Here is a 13,490-nt window from a genome sequence, read left to right on the forward strand (position 1 = left end):
CACCCCCTTCCCCACACAAATCCCGACCAGGAGCCGTGCGGAGCGGCTCCGGGACAGAGGCTCCGGGCCGAGAGACCCGGGGCGGCCGGTGCCACACGGCAGAGCCCCGCCGCGGGCAGGGCCCCGCCGCCATCTCCTCCTCCCGCCGTGCCCTCAGCTCAGCTCAGCTCAGCCCTTCCCTTCCCTTCCCTTCCCTTCCCCACCATGGCGGCAGCGGCTTCAAGCCGGGCGCCCTCCTCCCCATAGCGGCCACACGGGGGTGTGGAGCGGGACTGGCGCCGGTCGCGGGCTTTGTTCGTCGCTGCCTGCGCCGCCTCCTCCCCTTCCTTCCCCCTCATTTTTTTTATTTTTTATTTATTTATTTTTTTTTCGCTCCCCCCCCCCCCCTTTCCCTTCCCGTCCCTTCCCTCCATCGCCCTCCCCTAGCCCGAGAGCCGGCCGGGCCGGCTGCCCGGAGCGGGCCGAGGGGCGGGGGGGGAAACCGAGCGGGCGCTGCCCGCCCCGGCGGCAGCGAGCAGGCAGGCAGGCAGGCCGGGAGGGAGGCGCCATGGCCGACAGGGCGAGGGCGGCGCTCGGGGAGTCGGGCTGGTAAGTGGGGGCGCCCGCCGCCATGTCGCGGGGGCCGGACCCGGACCCTGCCGTGTCCCGGGCACGGCGCCGTGGCCCCCGGCCCCTCCGTTGCTTGCTGGCTTTGGGGCGTAACCCGCTATATCAGCGCGTGCTGCGGTGGTGTTTTATTTATCCGTTTATTTATTTATTTTGGGGTGGGGGGGCTCGCTTCTTTTGTGTCTCGACTCGCGCCGTGAAGCGCTCGATGGCCGCCCCCCCCTCCTCCCCCGCCCTTCAGGCTCCAGCCCCCCCCCGTGTCCCGGCGGCTCCCCACGGGTGTGTGTGGGGCCCTTTAGGCCTCTCCTGTCGGCCTTTGGGGCCAGCTGGGGCCGGGCCGGTGTGTGCACAGCTCACAGCAGGGCTGGCAGGGGCCTTTTGCCCCGGGACGTGCCCCTGCTGCCTGCCTGCCCTTCCTCCGGGTCTGCACCCTCCTGGCTGAGGGCTGTGGCTTTGGGGTGGCGTTGTTCCTTTTAACTAACCCTGTGGTGGTCAATAAGGTTGGACAAGTGGAGTCAAGCGCTTGAGGCTTGAAGCCAGGTTTTCTTTTTATTTTTTTATTTTTTTTTTTCCCCAGTTAGTCCCGAGTTGAACGTTTTGTGTGCTTTGGAAGAGCGCGCTTCAGTGAGTCCGAATAGTGCTATCTCTGCATCTTGTTTGCTAGCCTGGAGGCTTTTTGGCACTATTGACTAGAAGCGGATTTATTTATTTTTTAATTGATCAGTGCAGTTCCCTTATTAGTCAGCACTCTGCCTCCTTAACTACTGGCAAGTCGTTCTCAAAGCAAAAGCTCATTGTTGATTACCAAGGCGCAACACAACTTTGTTTAGCTGTAATTGAGGAAAAACTGTTTAACTTAAAAGAGAAATGTCATTACTTCCCATGGCATTTTGTGGATGTTTTTACTGCGATGTTTAATCTAGTGGCTTTGCTGGATTGTGCTTTCATTTATGGCTAACACGTAAAGCACTAAAACAGCATCGTGTGGTTTAGGCAGTTTCTCCAGCATTGCTTTGTGATAATACTAAGCAGGCTGGGAAAACTAGCGTCTTTAGGTCTGGATGAGCGTATCATGTTTCAAAAACACTGATCTAAGCAGTTCTAGAGTACACAATCCTGTGACTCCTGCCTGTTGGTGAGCTGAAAGAATCAAAAGTGTTCGTGCTAACTTTCATAAGATTAGTTTTCTTAAAGGGAAGTGTTGGCTGTAACTTGATGCTCACACCTCTCCCATATACTTACTGCTCTTCAAAAAGGAGAAAGCTTCCATAAAAGTAACTTTTACTTTAGTGATTTTTATTCTCTTGCTTTCTATTATACATCCAAAATTTTATCACATAATTTTCAGTTCTTGGGTGTCTTACCATATAGTCAGTTGATTGAGGGCCATGGGTAAACTGCTTTTAAGGATTGGCAGTCCAAAATATGAGGTGCCCCCTGAAACTCTCTGTTACTCCACAGTGTTTGCCTTTGTCCTTGGGGCACATTCTGTTGAATGGCAATAAACACTTGTTATTCTTGCAGTGCTGCCAGGTGCGATCCAAAGACAGTGACTGAAATATGATCGGGCAGTAGTGGGATGATACTCTGGTACACTGGAGTTATGCCTTGGCCTACTTGGATTGGGAAGGGCAGCATGAATGCTTACACTTTTGAGGAGGAGTGGAAAAGGAAATAATGCTTCAGAAACCGTCAGCAAAGTGTTCTTGTCCTTGAAAAAATAACGTAGGCATCCATGCGCTTCAGTGTTCTGTTGCTCTTACGCATGTGACTTCTCTATCCGCTTGTTATTAGTAGATCTTAAAGTCATAACACGTGTGACTGAGCCTTAAGTTGTGATATTTGATGCAGTAGATTTCTCACTATACTTGACTACACGGGTGGTTGAATCACTTTCAGTCCCAAACTTCAGTCCTAGTGTTGCTGTCTACTCATGTCAAAGTGGTATGTTTTCTAGCACAAAAGTGGAACTGAGTTTATGCATTGACTTTGGTCCACATTTAAACTACTGCAACACCACTTGGTGTTCCAACAAAGCAAACTGTTTTTTGGAAGAACGTTGTTCTTCCAAAGTTGCAAATCTTCTAGTTTGTAAGATACTGCCTATTCCAACGAGATTTTACCGTAACTTTCTTAGAACTTTAAAGGTAAGAAAAGTGGTAAGAAAAGTTGATACAGACACATGCTTGTGTGAATTTCTGCAATTATTTTTTTTGTTATAACTGAATATGAAGTAAAGTTATTTTTCAAATAAAGCATTAACAAAACGTAGTTAAGATAGTATTACATATATTTATATATTTTATTTATATATATTTCAAGTAGGTGTTGTTAAAGTCATCCACTGCCCTGGAAATTTGTAATGTTTGCCTTTTAAGTTTGTTTCAGTATATCAGTTATGGTTTTTAAGCTTCTGAGAGATAAAGTTCCCCTATGTAGTAGATGTAAGAGTGGTAGCTAAGGTAGCTAATGAATGTTTGTTTTTTTAAAGTTTACTTATTTATTTACTTTGTGGTAGCGTTTCATGAAAGTGGGTGAAAGGCCCCTGTAGTGAGCATGCAGAGCTGTTTCCCTGAAGAGAAGACGTCCTTGTCTTCAGACTTGCACATTTAGACTTGCACACTGACCAAGTCTTTAGACTTGCACATATTTTGAGGCTACTTTTCCTTGCACACTCCCTTGGGTGCTGCTTCTCAGGATGTGATACTGTCTCCAACTTCAGAGCTCAGATAAGGTGTGTTTGTATTACTTTGCAGTGGAAAAATTAATCTGCCTTGGAACATGAAGTTCTGTGTTAACTTTTTTTTTTTTTTTTTAAATTATCAGACACGCAAAGAAAGTTGCCTTCTTGTATTGTGATAGTTCTTTTCATGAGTTTTGGAACCAAATTTCCAATGTTCACATTAAAATATAGGCCTAAATGGAACAGAGTTACAGAACCCAGTTTTCTTACTAGCCGTGGAGTCCAAAAGAACTGCGGAGTACACACTCCTTATGCAAACCATGAATCACAGAACACTTCTCTGACTTGCAACAACAATTTTTGCCTTTGGAAGTCACCCAGGTTTCACTTCATAAGAGAAGTTGACAGCCCAGAGCTTCTTCAATGTCCTAGATCTTCACAGAACTTTGGCATTTTGATGTAATAAATTCCAATATGTTTTTGAAAACAAGCAGTGTGTCGTGCCCTACTGCAGGTTTAGCTGCCCCTGGTCTCAGGTCTGATGACTGATCTCTGAACATGGGAGAGAAAGACATGCAAACTGGATAGCTAAAGAATTCCTTAGTACAGCTAAATGTACAAGTGAGTTGCTTGTTGAGTAGTACAGATTATTTTTATTGCAGTGTAAAAATTAGTAGGTCTATGGGAAAAGCACATAGTCTTGTAAAACTTCATATATTTTTCAAAGTTATGTAGACAGTGTTCTGACTATAAAAGGTTATTTCTGGAGATGAAGAAGAATCAGAATTGTATTTGTTGTTTGGAAACAAAAGAGTAGTGTTTAGAAGTCCATGAGAAAACTTCGATCAGTGTAATTTTGGTTTTATATGTTTTGTAAATGAAAGCTGTGTACTTGGTGTATGCTGAGCTACTTTAAATTGACTTTCATCTATTTCAGCAAGTAATGTGCTGCATGCTGGGTAACAGTTGATTTAAGTTAGTCTGTTGTAACCCTTTCCTTATAGGACTAATGACAACATGATCCAAGCTCTGAAGCAAAGGTAGAGAATGCCTGCAGGGACAATCTGACTCTTCTTTCTAAGAGCGCAGCAGGAATTTGGGGAAGCAGTTGGTTCCAGGATCCTGCAAGGCAATCTGCTTTTCCTACACGTTGTTTTGCTGTTCCGCTGAAGCTCCTTTGGCAGGCATGGCTGAATTTGGTCCCTGCATATGGAGCAAGCTCAGTCTGGGTAGAAGATGTCCCTTAGACACAGGGATAACAATGATTCACAGGGGAGAAGCATCTCTGTTTTGGGTTTCTTAACACCACTGTATGTTTTTATGAGCTTGGGTTGGTACTGTGAAAGCTCGAAGTGCTGGTAAATTGTAGCAAAGTAAAGTGCTGCAATCATTGCAATTTTGCATTTTTTTGTTTTTGTCATTCACGTGTATCCCTTACTGTCTGGTGTGATCGGTTTGATTCTAGCTCGATCACGAATAGTGGGTAGACGTAAACTGAATTCTTGATGTCATTGACAATCTGGAGGAGCAGAACAAGTCCAGTGTTGTACCTTCTGTTAAGGGAGACAAGAAACTCCTTTTAAAGAGGCTGTTAAGTGGTAACAAATGAGTGATATTGGATGTAATCTTACGAGCTTTTCCAGTAAACTGGTATATGGCTATTATTAATGGTTAAAAAGCAGCGCAAAGAAAGCTGTTGGGAATTTTTCACAAAGAATAAAATAACTGTTAAGTCATTATGTATATGAATGGCGTGTCCTAATTTTTAGCGGTACGCGCTAATGTAATTGTCCCAGCAGAGCAAAGGTTTTGTAGACAGTGAAAAAGTAAATGAGAGGTGTGGAAGGTCCTCTGTGCTGGGATGATGGAGATCTTTAGTCTGAGAAACAGAACAATAAGGGGAGAGGTGACAGGGGTCTGCGAAATCTGCAGAGCATACAGAAATGATGAGTAGAAAGCAAGACAGCTATTTTTCTTAACACAAGAATTAGGCCACCCAGTGAATTAAACGTGCTAGTTGATGAAAATTGAAGTAGCTTCTCAAGCAATGTGTAATTAAATCGTGGAACGGAATTGGCACGTGATAATTTGGAGCAGAAAGATATAAGGGAGGTAAAATACAGAAATACATATTATATTATAAAATACAGAAAAATACAAGTGGTTTAAAATATGAATTTGACAAAATCAGGTAGGGGTAGATGCATTGAAAGTGTAACTCTGGGATGGAGCTTATCTACTAGCCCTCAAATAGCTGGAAGCCAGGAATTACTCAGGGCACTTTCAGATACTTGCTGTTTTACATTCTTTATCTGAATCATCTGCCTCTGGCCACCCTTGAGGAAGGGGAACTTCGTTAGACCTAGACTGGTTAAGTGTGAGCACCATTTCTGTTTTTACTTTTCTGTTGTAGGTAAGTGTTTTTCACGCTGCAGTCTTACTGAATAAAGGTCTTTTTCCTTTTAATTGGGAGTGGGAGTTTTGAGACAAATGAACAGGGCCTTGAGAAATAGGACAGAGAAGCCAAAGTAAGTGTGGCAGTCCCCTTTGCACCCTGTCTCCGTTGTGATTTCTGCTGTCTTACTGCAGCTCAGCCTCCAGGATTTTATTAGCTGCTGGGAGAGCCTCTCCTGTCACGTTGATATACCAGATCTCAAATCAATTTATATACCCTTCTTGGGAACGTAGCCTTTATCTGCTGGCTTCCTCTGAAGAGTCTGCTAAGAAGCTGAAGCACTAGCGTGAGATGTCCTTGACTTAACAGAACTGTTGCAATTTGAGTGAAGAGTACGAAGAATATTGCTACTTGTTGAGTAAAGGGTTCACAGTGGAGGGGGAAGAAAAAGTTTTAGTTTACATGGAACAAATTTAAAGGTGGAAGTTGTGACGGACAGTTTTCCAACACCCATCTTTTCAGTGGCCTTGCTTTTTTTTGGTGTAGTGTATCTAAGGTTGATTGTCTCCCATGAATGCTTTCTGTAGGGGCGTGTAGGCTTGTCTCCTTTTTGAGACTTTGGAGATGCTGTGTGTATTTAATCTTATTTCAGAAGTCACATAGTCATGGAAATTTGTAGGCTTTGCTTTCTTTTTGAGGTGCAGATAAGGCCAATGTCACCTAGAGGGTTTGACTCGTAGTAGTTTCCTTCTTCCTGCCTCTTTGTCCACATGCTCTTTGACCTAATGTGAAACAGCGCACGTTATCCCAGAGACTGAAATGTCTGCTGAGTTTTGTAATATTTTTATCAGTTAGTCTACTGATAAGTTAGTTGCTATCAGCACTTAAACAGGGTAAATGGGTGGAGCTTGTTACACAACGACTGCTGGGGGCTGATTTCCCTCTTCCCTCTCACAAATCTGACTGGAGATTAAAATTGTTGGTCAGAAAGCCTGCACCTTCCAGAACGTGGAAATTTCAGACATCTGGACTAGGTGTTGGTTATAAATGAACAAGGTGTCGGAAGAAAGCCCTTTGCAAAGAATTTGCTTCCAGAAAGCATGTTCTGAGACTTGAGACCTGTGGGTTTGAGACCTTGTGGGTTTGCTCTGTGCAGTTTGTGTGCTCACACTTCTCAGATCCCGGACCCCTGAGCAGAGAGCTGTCGGGAGGGTAGCTGCCCATTTTGGGGTGAGGTGGTGCTGTCATTCGGACCATGAACAAACTGGTGTTCAGTGGTGTTCAGTTCAGTATATTTGCATATTTTACATAAGTGTCACTTCTTCTGGATAAAATATGGTTTAACTTAGTAATACATGGAGGAGTACGTAGAGAGACGGCAGCTGTCCCGAAGCTTAATTTAACAGGTAGAATTACACTTAGAAATGTTGGATTTTAAATATCCCGTACAATTAGTTGATGCTTCATGGTTTGCTTGTTCTGTGGTAGTTGCAATAATATAGTTAAAATAAATTTAACCGAATCTCCAAGCTGTTCATGTTGTACATATTTTCAAGAGTAGTACATTTTCTGCTTTTTCAGAGCAAAAGGAGGATGTTGAATTCCAATATAATTAATTCTAGTACTGCTGATGGAAAGATGGAAAGGCTCTCTGGGGGAGGCGAATAGTATGTGAGTGTTTCTAATCAGATTGCATGCACTTAATATAATGCAGAGTTGCGAGGTGTCAGAATTTAGGAAGGCTGGGCAGCTCTAGGACTGATGTACAACCTTCGATGGAGCTGCTTTGTGCTCCTAAGGGAAAAAAGAAGTTGCTGTCTTAAATCGTCTTTGCATCACTGGTAAGTAATTGAAGCATGATGGGCATTCTTGCAATGGGATCATTTTGAACACTTCACTTTGAGAAGTTTAGCATAGGTGTTAGAGATAGGAGTAACAACACTGACAGCACGAGGCTTGTTCTGAGTCAGAGAGCCGCCTGCTGACATCGTGTGTGCTGCTTGGGGAGCGTGGTCAAGATCGGCTTTTCCTTTCCTGCTGTTTGCCTCATACAGTGCTCCAGGAACAGCCAGGAGCGTCTCCTGTTGTGTCACGTCTGGAAAAAAGCTGTTGAGGAAAGCCAGCAGAGGAAAAAGCCATGTGTGTTCAGACAGTTTCAAGATACTCTCGGTGCGCTGTCAGCTGTGTCATTGGCACAGGCCCAGCCTTAGGATATTTGTGTTCAGTTTAACGCCTCGGGGTGGCTGCCAACATTTTCCTGGGGAAATATGAGTGAGAAATAGTATTCACAGCTTGTATCTCAGGAGAAGGAAAAAAAATCATTATAAAAAGAAAGACAGCCCTCTTTACATTGTGTGTTTTGTATGTCCAATTGCGTTGGTCTGTTACAAATGACGGAGGGTCAGATCTCCTCAAGGAGCAAAACAGGCAAGAGCTCTTGTCCAGTGCTTTCTGGCTGCAGGGACTGTTTGTAGCATCCACCATGTCACAGCAGTGCCACTTGCTAAAAGGTTATCTTAGCCAGTTTTGGGGCTAGCGAGGTTATCTTGGACATGTCTCTGTATGTTACTTGGTAAAATCTCTAGATTTAATCTCCAGATTTAGGCTTGACGGTTTTGTACTACCACCATTACTGCCAGATAACCGTGTGTGCACTTATCACAGAATCTCTCTTCGATTAAGTAGTTGTGTTGAGTCACGTTAACATTTTTTGGGGGAATCTGCTGGAATTTTACTCTGCATTTTGCAACAGTAAAAAAATATAACAATATATAGTTACCTCCATATTAAAATACTTTAATAGATGTAAATCAGGATATGTCATTAAAGCACAGGCCAGAAGTGCGTACTGTCCAGGTTCCTTACCAAATGCATTAATAACGTTATGTCCACATTTTGTGAAAATACAAAGTCACTTATTTAACCCTGGTATCAATGGCAATATACTGAATGCGGAAAATACTACTTTAAACAGCTAGATCATCTTGTTAAGTATTATTTCTTCATAGAAGAGTAGAAATTGAAACACCATTTATTATGGAAGCACATTTACACTTTCTTTTGGGTGATGTTGCTGTAATTACTGTGTTGTGTGGTGGGGATTGGGGAAGCTTCCGAAGGCATCAGGGTAGTGTGAGTTTGCTGGGGGATAACTTTTTTATTTGTTAAATTGAGATCTGCATCCAAGACTGCTTTAAATGCAATGCAGAGGTGTTAAATTCTTAATTACTTTTTAGAATGGTAATATTAATGAAGCATTACATTTTCCAACTTCTTAGAACATGTTCTGTTTTATAGATGAAAGTGTTGCAAGTGCTGAGGTTCTTGTTTAGCTGTTATTTGGAGGGGAGAGAGGAAGAAAGTCGTTGAAGGAACTGGAGAGAAGGTGGGTGGTTTCCAGGGGTCTGGTTCTGACGCTGTGCATGGCAGTGGTATCTGAATGAGTTACGTTTTCTGTTGAAGTGATGAGCTGCTTGGGAGTGCTGAGAGGGCACTTATGTAAAAAACATGATCCATCAAACACGTGCTCCTTGAAAACAGACTGGATAATGAGCACCGTCATGATTCTTGGTTTGCAAAACCTATTCGCTGGTGTGGCTTTTAATGCAGATGTAACAGCCCTATAACATATGGATATAAATCTGTGTGATACACTTAGGTAATTATTGATAGTCTGGAGAGTTGCAGTTCAGCTAGTCAAAGAAACAACCTGGGGGGATTCTGCCTTGTGGAGAGTACTTCCTAAGTTCCTCTGCAACTTTTCGATTGATTGCTGTCTATGCTGCTTTTTCTATTTTTTTGGTCCAAAATAATAACTTTTTTTTTTTTTTGTAACTATGACATTCCGAGTAACTGAGGGAAGCAGATGTATCAAGTTGTATACTTAATATTTACCTGATATTCAAAACCTAAACCAGTCTGGTTTATTCTTATTAACTTTAAAAAAAAAAAAAAATAAAGTGCTATAGTAAAACTTTGCTGCTGTAGCTCGAAGCATTTTAATAAAAAATACTGCCAGTGAGGGAAAGTGTTCATCTGTTTATATGTTCAAACTGCAGTTATGGGTACTGACTTCTGTTTAGCAGTAATTTGGCTGATCCTCTACAGACGTATAGCTGTAAGTCTGTGGTTAAACGGCATTGCGCGTGCAGCTGATAAAGTGAAACTCAGAAATAGTTTTGGAAGCCCTTTAATGGGTGCAGTAGTGTTTTCCAGTTTTAGAAATATATGAATCTGTGGCTGTAGGCAGTTACCTTCTTCGATCGTTGTTAACAAGGCTGCATTTACCAATCTGCTGGCGCTCTTCAAGCTTTTCAAAGAGTTGCTTGTAAACGCGGTTTTAGTGTGCTCTTTTACATTGCACAAGTATGCATCTCTATACATATCTTGAGTGATTTTTTTGGTAAATGTACTACAAATCTAGTGTTAAAGGTATATAGAAATGGCTACTTTATCATAAAGTAGAATAAAAAGAAACCTGCCACTTCTGCCTGGTTAAAAAATTACCCGCATGCAGGAACATGTGATATGCTGAGTTAAAATTATGCAATGATTGTAATAGGTATATCTGTATTTTAAGCATCAGTGACCACAGCTGTAAAAAAATTACTTTCTGCTTGGCAATTTCAGTTATAAATACACCTCTTTGTCTCAGTGATGAGTACTCATCTTTCATCCTTGTCTTTTCAGTAGATTATAATGTCATTTGTTGTCTGTTTTGATGTTTAGGAGGGAGGGATGTCTTCAAAAGTTCTGTTTTTTTACTTACTGCACTAGAACCAGTTCTGTAAGAACAGTTCCTCCCTACAGCAGCTATTCTTGGGGACTCTGGGTTGGTGATAAAAACCTGTTTTAAATATTTCAAATACAACTGGAGGCATTTGCTTAGCAACTTGCTTTGTGAGTCAGCAGACACTGGGGATGTTAAGCTTCTATTATTACTGAAATTAATACGAAGTGTCTTCGAGCAGAAGTAGTCCAGCTCTTTAACTGTGATATGGAAGATGTGCTTTAATAACAAAATACCAATTAATAATGTTTCCAATTTTCATTTTGTAGTTTTATGGTTCAGTGCTGTTTTTCTCTGGTAATAAAGTGAGATTTTACAGCTTGAATTGAGAAATATTAATTGTTTCCTTCATGAGTACTGTTGATAAGCTAAATTAGGCGATTAAATATGATCAAAATTATATTTGAACTACTAAAAATATAATCTTTTGTTACTCATATGCATGAACAGTGTATGTTACTTATTCCAGTCTCAGTATCATTAATTTTTAAGTATCATTGCTGGAAAAAAATACAAAATAGTGGTTGGAGGAAGCATTTTAGGGAATTACTTTGTATAAAGATGCCAGGTTTTACTTTCTTTTGAGACACTCAAAATATAAAAAGCAAAGCAATCAACCAACCAGTTTGGAAGAGGCCTCTGGAGGTCATCCCAGTCCCACCCATTGCTCAGAGCAGGACTGACTCCTTGTTGGATCTGCTTGCTAAAGGTGTTGTCCAGCTGAGCCTTGAGTATCTGCAAATTGGTCTGCTCCTCTGCATAGCCACTCTTTGGTAAGATTTTTTTTTCCTCCCCTATGTGTAGTGGGAATTTCATGTTTTAAGTGTTTCTCTCTCGGATGCTGTCATGTCACTCCACACTTCTTGGAATTGTCTTTGTCTCCTTACACTGTCTTCAGGTAATGGGGGGAAAAGTTAGAACCTCCTTTGGCCTGCACTTCTCCAGGCTGAACAAACATTTAAAAAAAAAAAAAAAAAAAAAAAAAAAAGCTCTCACAGATTCTCTTCCTTTGACATATACTCCAGCCCCCAAAAAATCTCAGTGGCCTGTCTCCAGTTTTGGGTCTTCTCTCATAATGGAGATCCCTGAAACTGGGTACAGTATTTTGGATGTGCCTTTGCACTGGGAGGAGGGGATCAATCACAACGCCTGATTAGCTGACTGCAAAATCTAATAACACCCCAGTATGTTTTTAGTCTTTTACCACTGTATGGGCACACTGATCCATGCTCAAATTTTTTTGTTCATCATGATCTGCTTTTTGTCCAGCCGTTCCTCCACCTTAGTTGTTGCAGGGGATATGGCTCAGTGCTCACTATTGAGCTGTGTCATGATCCTGTTGGCCAAGGAACCACTGTGGTGATGCTTCTTACCTACTCGTGTTTTTACCAGCATATCATTCCCCTGTGTCCACCTCCCCTGAAGGGGGAAAAATGGTCATGTTTCCCACTGAAAAGCATTGTACATCTATCTGTTTTAGACTGTGCAGCATTTAATGTAGTTTTGACATGCTTATACAAGCTTAAGCTATGGTAATGTGTAGTAAAAGAACTGATGTACCACTTCATTACAGAAAATGCGATGTGTAGAATGTAAGTACTTAATTTGAACCATTACTGGAATGCCTTTTTTGGTCTGGCAGCTACTTAAACTTCTGATTTATCAGATTTATGAACTTGAGACTAATACAAAAGTTGAACAATCTCTTCATTTTGCGCAGAAGTAGTGTTTTGAGTGAACTTTGCTACAGATCCAAGAAACGTGAATTGTTCTGTTCCCACGCACGTTATTTCTTGCTCAGTCTCTACAGCTGATGATCTTGTGCTGTCCTTTGCTGTGTTAATCAAAGTCTGTCCCAATATTGTGGCTCCAGTCATGCCCAATAACTGATGCCTATAGAGCAGCCTGAGAGTGTGGCAGACACGCAGAGATAATTCCTCAGAATGTTTTCCCAGCTTTTAGCTATTGGTTGTTCAGCAATTTCCTCAGAGGGATGTTTCCTTTCTGTTAAATAGATCTTGATATATTTCTTCTGGATGGATCTGTGCGGTTGTTTTTTGAACCCATGTAAAATTTTAGTAGCCACAGAATATTTCAATCAATATTCTTCATACAATGTTGTATGAAAACCCCTTTTCTTAAATTTGCTGTATTTCCTTGTTGCTAATTTAGAGACACCGAACAACCAATCCATTTTATCTCCTTAATATTACTTGTGGCCATATAGATATGTTTAAACCCCTTCTTCAGCCTTTTTCATAGTGAAGAACCCTATTCTGTGTGTACTAAATCTTCAGAAGAAAGGTATTTTGTATTTGATCCAATTTGTACATGTCAAATTAAGAAGGGTGGACAGAAAACAGGATCCTCAAAGCAGGGAGAGTTTAGGTAAATATGTGATCTAACAAAGACAGGGAGAAAGAAGAAAATGAAGGCAGGTACATTATAGATATGTATTATTCAGTCTTTATCATTACAGAGGGAAGTACGAAGTGTCTGAAAATGTGATGTGATACAGAAGTGGTATTTTTTACTCCCCCCTCTTCTCAGCAAAAAAGTTAATTTACAGCTTATTTAGCTAAATGTAATGCATGATAAATTACATGCAAGTTTCAAAATTACAAGTGCGTGGTCTTTGATTGCATGGTGCCTTTTGGCCCCTTGGGTATATGAACCTTGACAGAAGAGTGAGTGCAGGAGTGTGAACACTCATTTGCGATTACAAGACGCGGGGCTTGGCTTATACAGGCTTTTATGAGACTTGGTGGGTATGTTAAACATGCGGAGTAAGATCTAGCTTTATCATGCTACCTCTCCCTGTGAAGACAATACGCCTGTTCTGCTTCTCACCAGATGAAAAGTGTGATCAGTTGCTTGTTCTCAGCAGGGAGGCAGTTGTTTCTTGAGATGCCTTATCTAGGCTCTTGCTTGTCTGTTTGCATCCATTGAAGTCCTGACCCCATCACATACCACGATGTGTGTTTTTCTACAGAATACAGATACGCATTTCACTGTGT

At 41.7% G+C, this 13,490-nt stretch overlaps 1 protein-coding gene across 1 annotated transcript in view; it reads left to right on the forward strand.

Moving 5' to 3' along the window:
- Positions 1 to 364: 364 nt before the first annotated feature.
- Positions 365 to 13,490, forward strand: part of TDRD3 (tudor domain containing 3) — a 104,166-nt gene continuing 91,040 nt past the window's right edge. The window contains exon 1 of the mRNA XM_084294136.1: positions 365 to 588. Within this exon, the coding sequence (XP_084150262.1) occupies positions 548 to 588 (41 nt within the window). The 5' untranslated portion in view covers positions 365 to 547. The remainder of the gene's footprint in view (positions 589 to 13,490) is intronic.

Source organism: Netta rufina, assembly GCF_964035555.1.
Source record: "Netta rufina genome assembly, chromosome: 1".
Lineage (NCBI taxonomy): Eukaryota > Metazoa > Chordata > Aves > Anseriformes > Anatidae > Netta > Netta rufina.